Source organism: Aspergillus lentulus, assembly GCF_001445615.1.
Source record: "Aspergillus lentulus DNA, contig: Alt04, strain: IFM 54703, whole genome shotgun sequence".
Classification (NCBI taxonomy): Eukaryota; Fungi; Ascomycota; class Eurotiomycetes; order Eurotiales; family Aspergillaceae; genus Aspergillus; species Aspergillus lentulus.
In genome coordinates this window covers 394,432-408,807 of record NW_028322122.1, presented here as the reverse complement: position 1 = coordinate 408,807, position 14,376 = coordinate 394,432, and the positions used below count along the sequence as shown (strand labels likewise).

The following is a 14,376-nucleotide window of genomic DNA, read 5'->3' as shown; positions in this document are numbered from 1 at the left end:
ACACTACGTAATTAATCCTCCTTTCGAAATCTAAGTAGCGGTGTGTATAAGGAATGGACGGATTGTGATGCGAAATCCGCCACAGCTACCTGGCTCCAATATAGTTTGACAGGCAGCGATGTATCTGATCCAGCTTCTAGAATTAGTTACGCCCCAGGCGCAGCATAAGCGAGTTTGGGATCAGAAACTGCACAGGTCATTCTGGTTCACTTCTCCAGTCATACAGACGCAGAAATAAAAACAATAATGAAGTGCTTGACGCATACATGTTGCCAACATTAATCTGCGACAGGCCGACAGCAGCACCAAAACCACGCGCGAGTGGATCAGGAGCCACAATGCGGAAAAGATGCTGTGGGGACAAGGTTCAACGGCCTGATCAAGGAGTCCGTCACACCCAGTCCTCATTCTTTAGCTACTAGTCTCGATAGTCTACTCCCTACTCGTCGCAGTATGGCGCCATGCATCGCATTGTTTATCGGCGCCTTGGCTTACTCTGCAGCGTACACTGTGGAAGTGGTACATACCTCGGAATCACGAGCAGAGCACAGGAACGAGGTGCACGATTCATGGTACGCCACTGCTTGTGGGAAAGGGGCTGGAAGTTGGAACTTGTTTTCTTTCGGTTGGCATCACTTGATTTACTAGATATTATTTTCTACTGCTGCTAGTAATTAATGAATGGAGCTCTTTGTAACGGCAGTACCGGTGCAGACTTGCCGATTCTCCAATCGCTGTGGAGTCGACGATGGAGAATAGTGTCAGTCTCTGAGATAAAGCTAAGCGAGATTGATTGATTGATTGATTGTCTCCGAGGGATTCGATGGGCAAGACAGCCCCATGCGACTATAGGTTCTAGTTCCCCCCCCCCACCCCTGTACTTTGTAGTACGAGCTAAGGGGGTGCATGGATTATTAATTGATGTCTTACGCAGTAGACAGATAGTGCTTAGTTGCCCATCTTAAGATCTAGTCTAGCATCAGCACAACGTCATTAGGGATTAGGATCCCGGAAAGGATAAGCTCTAGTAGATTGGTGCACTTATAATATATCGGATTATAGCTCTAAATGAGCAATTCTCCGATCTAACTATTTAATACCATGCAATGGCACGACGGTTCCTGACTCGAACTCTCGTACTGAACAGTCAATTCTTGGTACGCCAAAGATGAAAAATACTGTCTCGTGGGACACTTCGTAAGGTATGTCTGTCGCCTATCCTCTTCTAAGGTCGACGTTCGCGGGGCAAGGACTCCAAAAACGAGAAAATATTACATGGCGGCGGGCAATTCTCTGTGTGATTGGTAACTACTCTAGTTGGAGATTGCTGAGTGTCTCCTCATTGTCCTTCAACTAACCGTCTGACCGAAGAAGGGTCATGGGCCTCATGACCAAATGGAGACCAAGGTTTGGGGTTTTATGAGATGGGCGTTAGGGCCAGTGGAGACAGGGTCAATGCTCAATGCTCAGTGATACTACCTATTTTTTGACAGGTGACGACAGCTGTAGGGTATGTACGTGAAGGCTGAAGTAAAATATGGACGACAAGAGTCAAGCACAGAGAGTTAGCAATGAGCACTAGTCGAACAATATCGTTCGAGACCGAAAAGGTGGCTGGGAAATTGAATAATAAAAGCCGTTACAGAAACAAGAAACCAAGCAAGACTCAGGCCGGTCGGTCAAAGGGGCGCTATATACCATGGCCAGGGATTCCGGATCGGTCGAGCTGCAGCAGTCCAAGTCTAGTTCGTCCAGTAACCGCCGACGAGGCGTCGGCTCAATCTTGCTTACTGTGACGAATCCCCAGCTGTCATCCTGCTTTTTTGGGACAAGACATCGGAGAGTTTCCCGGGATGGTCCCACCTGTGGCTTGTGTAAGCCTTGTTTGTGCACGTAGTGTGACAAAACTGTAAGCAGTGTAAGGACACAGCATACCTACTGAAGTAATACACTTGCCCAGGTAGTAATGTTGTGAGATTTTGCTGTCACTTTGTACTCCAGATGCAACATGCTGAAATCCTGTTAGAACTCCATTAGGTCAGTTGCATCAATTGTACGGAGTCACTGCATGGGGACTATTTCTCGATGTGTGGCGCCAGGAAGCTTATGGTTCACGTAGTGATAGGATTTGGGACAGCGGCTCGTGACAAGCTGTCAGAAGTACACGTAAAAGCAGAATCTCTCGGGAGTCGGTCTCGAAGCTGTCATGGTACGGTACCCGAGAGCATGGTGGAACCCCCATGATACCTTGTAGAAGAAGCGCTCTGTGACTTGTCAAGCTGTCATGTCTCAATTCGGCAAGTGTTCAATTTTCTCCGAGGAACCTACAATAACCAGATCCAGGAGACGATCGGCTCACAACTAATATGAGAAAGTGAGCGCGGAAATCTCGATCTCTTACCCTGGCAGGAAAAGAACGGACAGTGGATAGCCAGCTAACCACTGCCCCTGTAGTAAGAGGCCAAATGATGGAAACCAGACCAATCATGAAACGTCACTTCAATTAGTGGCCTTGACGGCGTGTGCTGGAAAATTGCGATCGCATTTAGACTCTTTCCTCACGGAGCCAAGTGACGCCGCTCTTTTCCTCTCCAGGAAGACTATCTGATCATTTTCCTAAAGTAGCAGAACGAGAGAGTTCGCTTCCATAGCTTGGTAAGTCGAGTGCGATTTTGTGAACTATGCTGGATCCATGATCCAATCTCTATTTCGTCGATAGTCAATACTCAATCCTGTTTTAAGCCAGTATTCTCGACCGTTGTGGCTAACGGTCTATGGTCTATTATGTCTGGCGCTGTCGATCTCCTCCGCTTCTCGTTTAACACTCTCTTCAGCTTCGTGATGGATCGTCGGAGACGGAATACTACAATTTGCGATCTGCATGTCAGGGGTAATTCACCAGCAACGGCTATTCAAGTTCTCTCACGCTTGGAGCCATTAGTGTTCAAGTTTTCAGGAAAGCAGCTGAAAATGGTTATGGCTTGGTTGTTTGAAAGGTAAAAGTTAAATTAGCCACGAAGAGGGCTCCGAGTGTGCCACAAAACAAAAATCTTCTTGCCGTTTCCGAAAGATTCTGTTATGGAAATAAGGCCGCCAGGGTAAATGGACGGATGGGATTGCTATAGCCAAGTCAGTACACTGCTCAGCGCTCACTAGTCCACTGGATGCACTGTCATTGCTCCAGACTTGCTAGTTTAGCTAAATAATCGAGGACACCGTAATAGTACGCTCTTTGATCAAAGGCCCCGGCTTCTGTGCTCCGTACCATGACGTAGAATCACACAAACGGTTACTTGCAGCAGTGACCATATACCACAATGGCATTATACCCAATGGGGGAACACAGTTTTCGATTGCTTCTCCGGAAACTGAATGACTCGATAACACAGCGATCTGTTTCTGACTTGAGACAGGAGCCGTGCAGCGGTCGCTGAATCTCCTGCAAAAATCCACGTTATTCTGCGAAGGAAGCATGCAAGACTACCCAATGAGAGCTTGCATTAACAAGGATCCTCGTTGTATCTTCGTGCTTATATCTGGATGCAGTCGGACTCAATTGCAGAGATTGGGCTGTCAGTATTCAAGCGGAACTTCCTCTACGGTGTTCTCATCAGCTCTCGGTCTTACCTTCCATGATCCGCGAGTCCTGGTGCCAACGATCGAGCAACAGCAATTACTTACTCGGACATAAGTAGAACGGCTCGTCAAGTCTATGGAGACATCATAGTAGTTAATCCAACGCGATCAAGCGATGCTCTAGTTCGATGGCATCAGTCGCATAAAGCATGCTGCAAGCGACCATCCTGCATGCTTGTATCACTGGCTGACTGGCGCTGATCGTCGGCCTGTGCTTTGCGAACCCCCAATCTTGAATCAGGTCAATTTTCTGTAAGTTATTGCACTTGCCAATATCGTCTAGTTCATCGGACTTGTGGTAATCATTGAATCAATTTACATGCACCACGACGCACCCCCTGCGACTGTCAGTCAAGACTGGCTCCCGCGCGTTGCTGAGCAAAATTCTCACCACGTAGGCGTACTGCGAAAAGTGGTTGGAGAAAATACTGACTCGAGTGTTTCAAGAGTTGAGACACGGAATGGCACTAGCAGTAGAACTCGGTTTAAAGTTCAAGACGATCGTTAGCGGAAGCTGGAGAATACTCGGTGTCTCATTATCAAATCTTCATCAAATCCCGAGAAATATCATAAACTCGGGGGCCCTGGGGGAGGAATCATGAATATTGATCCAGCATGAGAGCTCCCTTGCCAACGGTGATCTAGGTTATTCTTGCTTCCATCATACATGCTGTCCTGGTGACTCGTGCTCTTGTCGTTTTCAATGGCCTTGTTCTGTCTGCCGGGGCTTGCTTCCACTTCCGGAATGCATTGACCAAGAGAAACGCTCGGTGCAGGAGCTCTCGTATCTACCTGCATAAATTCAATATAGATCCTACCGCCACATGTCACTAAGCCGTTAGTGTTTTATCAATCTCCATGTGACAAGTAGATGGCCATGCAATTCGTCCCTAGTTGACGATATTAGTGCATTACCAAAGAACTATCACCTTCACATCTTGCTGTCTCGGGGAAAAGAATCGTTGATCTTCGAGACACGATGGATAGCGCCATCTGCTGGCGAGTAGTTTAACTGTTCAGACTTTCATCACAGCTAGCGTGCTCGTAGAAGTCAACTCAACAGGGCTTTGCAAAGCCGAGGCTTTTATTTTTTGTGCCTCTCCGTGAGACTGCAGATTGGTGTCGTTATTGTAGTACTAGACTACTCTCTGTACTCCGTACTCGGCCATAGACATCGGTGGAAACCGATAGCGTTGTACGCTAACCCAAATCGCCTGGTACAGATCTTGCATGTCCAGTCAATAACTAAATGAGCGCCTATGATAATGGCATAATGGCCGGCCATGCATAGCACAAGCTGTGATCTGCTCTGACAAGCCAATCGCCTGATGACAAGAGAACAGGGGCTGGAGCGAAGTAGAAACATAAATCAAAAGACAAGACTGAAATAAACTAGACCAAAAATTTCCAGTATTCATGAGAAGGCCAGTAATTACGGAGAACAGGAAACTCAAACAGGGGGATAGTTGACAGATTGAGTTTATCTTCATTGATCACTGGTGCGTGAGCATGGACCGATGAAGAGCGCCCGCAAGGAGCGTTATTTTATCCCCTCAAAACTTGGCTGTCAGGACATCTCAAAAACTGGTCGACACAACTTGAAGAAGACCACAAGTAATGCCAGAAGAGGGCAATTATGCGCATTTATGCTGGTTCAGTTGACTTTTTCTCACTACGTTCATGCGTCTGGATTTTAGGACATCGATAGAGACGAATCATACGTGGACAGAATGCAAAGTACCGCACTAGGCAATACATGGCAGCGATCTAAGCCTCATATTGATCGAAGCATGCACGATAAACTCGAGGGGCAAGGACGATGGTACTCAGTTGCAGGCTTGCAGGTGGCACGGAGTACATTTCTAGTACGAAATGTTACCGGGTAGTGGAGATTAGAGTGCAGTGGGCAACCACTGGATAACCAGTAGGACGCCAAATTTTCATCACAACCGTTGACAAGACGGATCACATCTGTTTTCCCGTAATACCTGACCTATCATTATTACTCCCCCATCATCCATCTGGCAGGTCATCGGCGCAATTGTACCATTAACTAATCACATCTCAGGCTTTTGCAAGTTTGTCCACGGGCTTTGAATGGTGTCGGTGGCGTTGAACTTGAAGAATTGGGACTAAAGTATCTGGTACCTATTTCAGCTTCATGTTGTACTCAGCGCTCAGTACCTTAGGAAGGCGATGCATTAATACCCCTTCTATTTTCCCTTGGAAATTGGAGAAATGACTGGTGTTCGTAATAAGTACCTTGAAATGAAAACAAAAGATACCATACCTCAGGAAGTACTACTACTACCAACAGATGCATGCATATCGGGATCTGTGCATGCGGCCAGAAAGGGAAAGCGTCCGAATCTGACAGAAAAAAACCGTTACTGTATCAACGAGTTATCTCAAGTCTACCCACACTCAGTACTCGATAGCTAGTCTACGACCATGGAGAGAAGGTTGAGAGGGAAACAGCATCGATACTTAAGAACTTAAAATAACTTAAAATCTAAAAGCATACCATTAGAATGGGTGCGAGTAAAGGTTAACCGCAAAAAATGGCCTATTTAGAGTCCACAAGTTACATCAAGTAACTACGGGCATGTGCGATGACATAGACCGATTTATTTGGTCGTAAGATATATGCGCTCATCAATCCTTCTAGGTCCAATAGGATGATTCAGATCGGTTTGAGCGGCGGGAGCAGGTACCTCTACAATCAAACAGACCAAGCCAACGGGTGTCACAAGCCCATGGCCGTTGTGACTCGGTAATTGACAGTGATCGCGGGAGGCTGGTGCCTTGGAGCGTGATATTGGGAAATGCTGCCTGCGCGACTGGTCAGACGAAGAATTGAGGATTTCTCGTTCCTTGATCATTCCAAGACCAGCTGCGATGTATGCTACATTGATTGATAGGGCAACATTAATGATGAGACAGCCATGCGATTTGTTATCTGTTTCGGGAAATTGGCTCGACACTGGCTCCAGCTCATAGATAGACATCCGCCTCACCAACCGATCGGCCTTTGTCCGTCCGCCTGCCCCTAGGCCAGGGAGATGCTTGGTCCTTTATATCGACGTCATAGAGTTCTTCTCATAACAACAGATCGCAATTTTGCAATAATAATAATTAATAGAAACTGGGAACTCATCTTGGAATGTTGACCATACTGGCACGGTACCTTACGGAGGAGTCAAACCTCATGATGACGATGATTATGTCACATTGGTGAGCGGCTATGCCCGAGATCTCAAGCAAGGGAAAGCGGGGAGCGGTGCTGCGTACCATGGAACGAACTCCCACCACGCCAGCCAGGCACAAGGGGGTGTCTCTCTGAGAATTACCGTAATATTCTGATTTCAGTAATCTCATTTTATTCAACTTCCATTTCAGATTCCTCCCCCCTCTAATCACTGCTCGTGGTGTAACCAACGACGATGGAGAATTCGAGGGGGAGAGTGAAAAGTCCCTCATGCAGGAAGAGATCTAGCCATCCATACAGACATACAGATACTTACCCTCAGTAGAGTTCCGGTTGCTTGTGTTGCGCCAGCGAACGAGCGGTCAGATCTCTACCAGTCGCGATTTCAATGGTGAGACTTTGCCTTTGGGCTAGCTGCAAGGCGGAGATGAGTGTAAGCGTGTGTCTTGCTGATGTGCGATCAAATTTTCCCCACTGAGAGTTCGATCGTTCCCAGATCCAGGCCGAGGATAACCAATGTTGCAAGCCTGTGCGTGCTCGTAGAGTCGTAGCCTTATCTTAAACAGGGGTCAGATGGTGTTCTAATGATCTTCCCTTCTTTTCATCCTGCATAAGTTGGTCTACTCGTAGATCCGATTGGGTGTATATTTATGAGAACTATTCTTAGGAAATTTCTGGTACAAGCAATTGCTACTTGCCGATATTTGCCATGAGACAGATAATGAAGCCTTTGTTATTTGTGCAGAACTGCCTGGAAACCTTCGTCATAGACCCTAGTGCAGGATGAAAACAAATAACAAACTCAGATATAAGGTGTACGGCGCATTAAATTAGACCTGCTGACTGATCTCAAATAAAGTGATGGATAAGAAGTCCGTTTTCCTGGGTGGCCTTACTGCATAGTCCGCCCTGGTTCGCAAAGAATATCAGGCAAGGGAAGCACCAGCAGAAGACACTCAGCCAAGAAGTGCATGAACGGAGGATCTGATCTCTCTATTACGGTTAACTACCGTCGACACTACATGATGACTACCATAACGCTTGATTTCTCTGACTAGGAAGCAGACCAGAGAAGCTCAAATTTGCATGATCGCCACCAGGATGCTCAGGAGGTTCCCTCCAATTTGAGATCAAGTTCACCTCAATTGTTCATCTACAAAGAACTCAGAAGCCCCCATCTATTTTCCTTTGGTCTTGGAGACTTTAACAAGAGGTATTCTTCGCCAACAGAACTAGGTTGGCCGTTTCCCAAGCTAATGTGCATAATGTACGATCTAGTCTAGGTGTGGCGCCTCTCCTACATTCCCCCCATTACTCAAGAAAAGAAGAGGTCGGTCTACTGACCTTTATTGGTAATGAAAGATCCCATCAAATTTAGACTCAACCTTCCATCCAGACTCTGGACTCTCGACTCTTGACTCTGGATTTTTGTTTGATTACGATCTTTCCCCTAACTTGCGTGTGTTTGGGTATTATTATTTGCTTATTATCCAAATTCCGACGCAATGGTCCCGCAAGAGCTTTGTGGAAATGATCGTGTCAGTCATCGAGTAGGTTAGATCGTACTCGTCTGACCTGTCACCTGTCTTCCCGACAGTTCCAGTACGTCTCTGGATTTGAAATACTTCGTACCATGAACATTGACTTCGAGGCCTTCTACTCTAGAAAGAATAATAATGATAATGGGTGAGTTCTGTCATATTGGCGATGGCGGTAATTTGAAGACTTGTAGGTGAACGAGAATCTCTAGGTGACTTGAAATTTCTTCGTATGTAACTCCGTATTGAAAGTGTTTTACACTGGTAACAAAGAAAATGAGCTTAAAAAAAAAAAAGGCAAGATCTACCTAAGATAGAAGATGAGGGAACCAACGCAGTGGAGATCTACAAATTAATAAGAAATTAATAAGAAAAATAAAAAATAGAAATAAGGGGAAAATAGAAAACAAATTAGACTGGAGAAAATTGGGAAGGAAAAAATAAAATAAAATAAAAATAAAAAAAGGGAAAAAGCAGAAAAGAAAATGTACTCCGTGGAGACCCAAGAGGCCAGAGGAGAGCAGCCCCTTGTCATCAGCCCCACCCAGATATCCGCTCATCACCAATATTGACCCAACAAACTTACTCCACACTATTTCGTCGAAGATCCGCAGTTCGCAGCTTGTAAAGCTTCTGTAATTCGCCGTAACTTTAAACAGGTCACAGCCCACTGAGTGACTCGACAATCTGGCAGGTGTACACTACCATGTTCGATCTCAAGTAGTAAAGGGTCCTCTGAAATCTGTTTGGCCATCTGTCCTTTCAAATGGTAACAGCAAATACTATTCCACGCTCTGAGCTTATCCGTCCTGTCGATGATTCTACTTACCTAGTCTTCAGTAGCTTCCGCTTGGATGGACTTCCATATCTTGTGTGCGGGCGTACCTGTGGCGGTCTTGTAATTTGTTCTTAATGCTGAAGTAGAATCTAGGTACATACGTAGTCTGCTAAGGTGTTAAGTACCTCTAGTGAAGTGGTACCCCGTAGTTAGTAACTCAGGTACTAGTCCATAGTAGTAGCCCGTAGTGGCATAAATAATAATAATGAGGATACTGGAAAATTAAAAAAAGGTTAGATTTACTATTTTGTTTTTTACTTTATCTCCATTAATAATAATATTATTATTATTCTAGAATTATAATTATAGTCATAGCTAATCTCTCCCTCCTCCGATGCTGGTTCTTCTTCGATCTTATTCCAGTAATTATTTAGCTTCTTGTCTCTGACTCTCTTCTTCTCTGCCAACCTTCCCTAAGATCCTGCATCTCATCCTCGCTCTTCGAACTCTTCTGCTTGAAGCAAAACTGCAGATTTCGGAAGAAGCACTTCTCACTGAACCCGCTTGCGCTTCTGTCGCCTCTCCCACCCCTCAGCCTCTGTCCATACTGATTACTTGCTTTTCCCCAAAATCGCGCTTCTGCTTCCGCGTCAATAATTTCCTCCGTCGTTTATCTGAGATTGACGCATACCTAAGTTGTCATTTGGAGAGACAAAGAAACAGGCCAACGTTTCCTATTACACGCGACGCATTCATTCATTATCCCTTGCATCTACTGCGCCGCCCGCACCTCCCGCCCGCAACTCACACCACTATTGTCAAGATCGAAAGAGACCATCACAAATATTTGACAGCTGGAAGTTTATTTCTGTTTTCTTTTTTCTTACCAACGCAAATTCGTCTTTGGACAGATGTCACTCCGAAACACAAGAACCGCTGTTTTGATCTGATCTATTCGTCGCGCGCTTCGGATGATTGCCGTATCCTTGATTCCTCCACCCAGAATTGTGAGATGATCAATCTTATTTGACAATCGCGCCCACTTCTAACCGCATCGCATCTTCCGTGGGCTACTTGATCCCTCCCTGCGCCACTCCACTCTTCTTACGTCGGAGTTTGATCCCAAGCTTTTCTGAGAATCAAAGTTGTCAAGAGATCCAGGCTTTCATTCTTCGGGACACCTTACGATCGTCTAACTCCAAATTTGCCTGGTTCACTCTCCCCACACAACCGCCAACCAACTCAAACAACTTGTTAAAAAAGGTGGCACTTCTCTTCGTTTCCTCAACATATTCGTCGCATCATCTTGCCTTAGGCAAGCACAAGGGGATAGTGTCCAGATACTGCGATTTCAGGAAGTGAACGACTGCACATCCCTCGAGGACTTTATTCGAACCTCGAATATTGCCGCACGACCGCCTACGCTCTCTAGCCCCTCGTCACTACACCAACGCGCCGAACCGCCCTGCTAATCGACAAACGTTGCGATCCTCTTCATAGTTGACTGAAATTTGCCGGGCGGCAGTGGTCAGTAGCGCAAGTTTGGAGTGAATGAGGCTGGAACACTCAAAGTGACGTTCAGGCGTAATGGGGTCATTAGAGGCAACTCATAGACAGAGGTCAGTCTCCCGATTTTCCGTCCCGCCCTGCGCTCTTAGGCGATCGTGAAGGAAGCGTTTTCTGGAGAGTATTTACTGACTGTAAATTTGCTGGATCTAGGGACCATCTACCAACCATAAGTTTCTTCACAAAAGACGGATCTGGATATCCCTCGAGAAATTCGACCATCTCATCACCAACACCACTCGTTAGCCCGACTACCATGTATCCCAGCCAACCTTCCCCTTACTCTTATCAGCCTTCTGCGGCTAGCGCACCTCCACAGCCTGGATATATCTCCCCTCCGGATTCGAGGCGGGCACTCGAGGAAGAGAAGGAGAAACAGTTGCAACCACAGAGACAATCACTCCCTTCAATTCACGAGGCGTTAAGGAATGATAGCCCTTTACCATACCCTGCTCCGCCTACGTCGGGTCCCCCTCCGCAAGCTCATCCCGCTCCTCCGCATGCTCTCGTCGGTCGATCAGCAGGAGATGGCCCGGCCGGACCCCCCAACCCGTTCTCCAACGGAGCACCAGCAGGCCCATACATGCGCGAACCTGCTTATTCTCAGCTGCAAACGGAGGCTTCGCGGTCAAGTCTCGCATCTATCACCACACAGGAATCGAGAAATCCCTCACTACAGTCGCTCAGCTCGAGCAAATCACCTACCCACAGTGCCAAGACTGGCTTGACTTCGATCGCGGGCTCGCAGACGGGATCCGGGTACGAATATAGTGCTCCTACTTCGGCGGGGAGTATAGCCTCACCCAATGGATACACTGCATATTCGCAGCCGTTCACTTTTCAATCACAACCTCCACCAAACGCACCGACATACCCTCTAGCCCATCATGATACTAGACCCTATGCCGCAACGCCCTGGAAACCTGGCGCTCCAGAACCACCACGTGTCGAGGAATTGAAAAATGGGCTGGCGGGGCGTCCTGCGGTTCCGGTACAACCTCAAGGCGACTCTGCCAAGCGCCACTTGGATATTTACGAAGTGGAGACTTCACTCAACGAGGTACGTGTTTTCATTGCGAGGAACATGTTTATTGGCGTTGTTCGCTAGGTCACTAACAGACTCTGGATTAGATCGCCGAAGTGAGTACGCGAACTTTGGACTTTTCCCGTCACTATGCTACTAGAGCGCACCAGACTCAGCGGTCTGGGCCCATGTTGGGGACTTTGCCTTCCCTTCACGAAATTGAAGACATGATCAATCTGCAACGTCGGAATCAGGATGCTTTGATGCGGATACGAACCGCTGTTTTGAACCAGGAGCATGCCTTGGCGGAGCAGATGGCTCAAAGAAAAGCTTTCAACGCCGGCGGAGTCCATGATAGTGACCATATGGCAATGTACCCAGAAGATTTCAAGGGCAGTGGCGGATTTGCTGGGCCAGATACGAAAAAGCGACGAGGGGTAAGTTCTACTCCGTACTTTGCTTATTTGGTCCCCGTTTGCTTTGGCTCTTGGCACTATTTTTGCCGCGAGTCTCAGGCTTTTCCATTGTTGTACAGACCGTCATTTCCCGACTGGGCAAAGATTGTTACCGAGCTAACCAAGCATCATTATAGAAAGCCGCCCCTCCTGGTCGTTGCCACAGCTGCAACCGGGCCGAAACTCCAGAATGGCGTCGTGGTCCTGATGGCGCTCGGACATTGTGCAATGCCTGTGGCCTACACTATGCCAAATTGACGCGCAAGATGGGCGCTAGCAAGGCTGCATCCCTGGGTTCCAATCTGAAGCCCAAAACCGCTCTCGATCCCGCGCCTCCCGGTAGCCGATAAGTCACGTGCCTTTTTATTTTAATTTTTTTTTCTTCTCTTCCCTTCTCCCCTTTTATCATAATTTCCTTGTACTTTGTGGCGTTGAAAAGGCATTGGGGTTAGAAGTGCCAGGCGTTCTGTGTCCCAAAGTTTTGTTTGGATCACGAGCTCTCGCATCTTGATTCTTCTCTGGATGTCACGGCCAGTATGTCTTTACTTTGCGGATGGATCATCCTCACTTGATCATCCGACAGTGGGTCTCGTTCATCTTCTCCTACTATTGATTTTGTTTTTGGAATTACCCTTTCTTAATACCCCTCGCACGTTATGAGACAGCTACCAGGATAGACTATTTTCTTCTGTACTGGGCGATTTTTGACTACTAGTTGATCTAAGATGTCTTTGTTCCCCTCCGTGGCTCGTTATTGTACCTGATCTACATTTGTTTTGCAACTCTATACCCCCGCTGCGACCCATGTACTCATCACTCCAACCGTATGCCTGCTGTCTGGGAAGGCGTTGATCTATGGTTCAACTCACTAGATTCGAGAATATGTTAATCAATAAAACACGGATGACTGACCATGTGTCGTGTGCCACTCGTTTCGGTTACATCTTCTCAGCGATTTGTCTAGAGGGTATACATACCTTAGCGCATCTTCAGTATCATGGTTCAGAGAAATCGCGAAGCAAGACCCACTTTAGCAAGCCCTTAATAAATCGCCACGTTCAAGTGGAGGAACAAAAGTTCGGGGGGATGGAAACTACCAGAAAAGGATAGTTACTGGACATTGTTAATCTCTGACACAGGGAGTCTAGCACTCGCTAGGTTACTTCACATCGCGCAGGCAACAGCCATAATACAGTTCCATAGAATTACGGACTACAGTCTTCGTATCAGACTTCAACGTTTGGGATATAGGCGCTACTCCGCACAGGATGAGTACAGATGAGTATACTGCAGTCTCTCTGGCCGTACTTCGTCACGGGGTACTTTATGACGTGCAAGGCTCAGGAAGTGAACTCTGAAGGATTCATCAGGCCACTAGGACTAGCTGTCTAGTGACTGTTTAGCGCGCATCGGACGCATGGGCCTCCAGATAGACTTTGTCATAGCGTAGGATGCGTGCCGCATGGCTTTGGATAGAGTTTTATTCCCAGAGTTCGATTCCGTGGCGTACGTAGTCGCTGGTAAGTTGCAGGTATCTACTCTGTAGGAGATTTGCCACTGTCTGTCGTGGTTGTGTATTCTTCCTTTCGTATGTGACTACTATGTAGTCACTTATGATGATGTTGATATAGGAGAAAGGGCTGGATCTTGAATGACTAAAAGCGGTATAGTGAGTACCAACCAGACCCTGGCGGGCATCTTACAGAGCACTGTAAGCGACCAATCACCGAGTCCCGAATTTCAAAATCGCGCTAGAACCCACCAGAACCACCACCGTGGATCCCATATCGTCGATTTTAATTAAACGTCAATAATGTTACGGAGGACTCCCGTAGTCGCAAATGACAAATGACCAAGAGAGACGCTTATGGATCTACGAAGTATGGCACAGATATTTGAGTTTGACTTGCATATGCTTCCACCTGCAGAGACAGGCTATGAAATCATGCTGGTGTGCGGACCGATATGCCTGTACTGTGAGTTTGTATTTACATAACAACAAGGTTTTGCCGTGTTTTTAAAATACGAAGTGAAACCTACCAACCTGTATCCAGCCTAGTGTTCGATCGAATCGCATCGCATCGCATCGGATCGGATCTCATGGATCTCATCTCATCTCACCTGATCTAATCTCATCTCCAATCTTGCATTGGTCATCAGACTCGCTTTTT

At 46.8% G+C, this 14,376-nt stretch overlaps 1 protein-coding gene across 1 annotated transcript; it reads left to right on the top strand.

Annotated features, from left to right (window-relative positions):
• Window positions 1–10,982: 10,982 nt before the first annotated feature.
• Window positions 10,983–12,555, top strand: nsdD (GATA-type sexual development transcription factor NsdD; the record flags this gene model as incomplete). The annotated part of the gene is made up of 4 exons (XM_089599159.1): window positions 10,983–11,786; window positions 11,858–11,866; window positions 11,921–12,187; window positions 12,343–12,555. 4 exons carry the CDS (start codon window positions 10,983–10,985, stop codon window positions 12,553–12,555), a joined length of 1,293 nt encoding a protein of 430 aa, XP_089456305.1.
• Window positions 12,556–14,376: the final 1,821 nt, after the last annotated feature.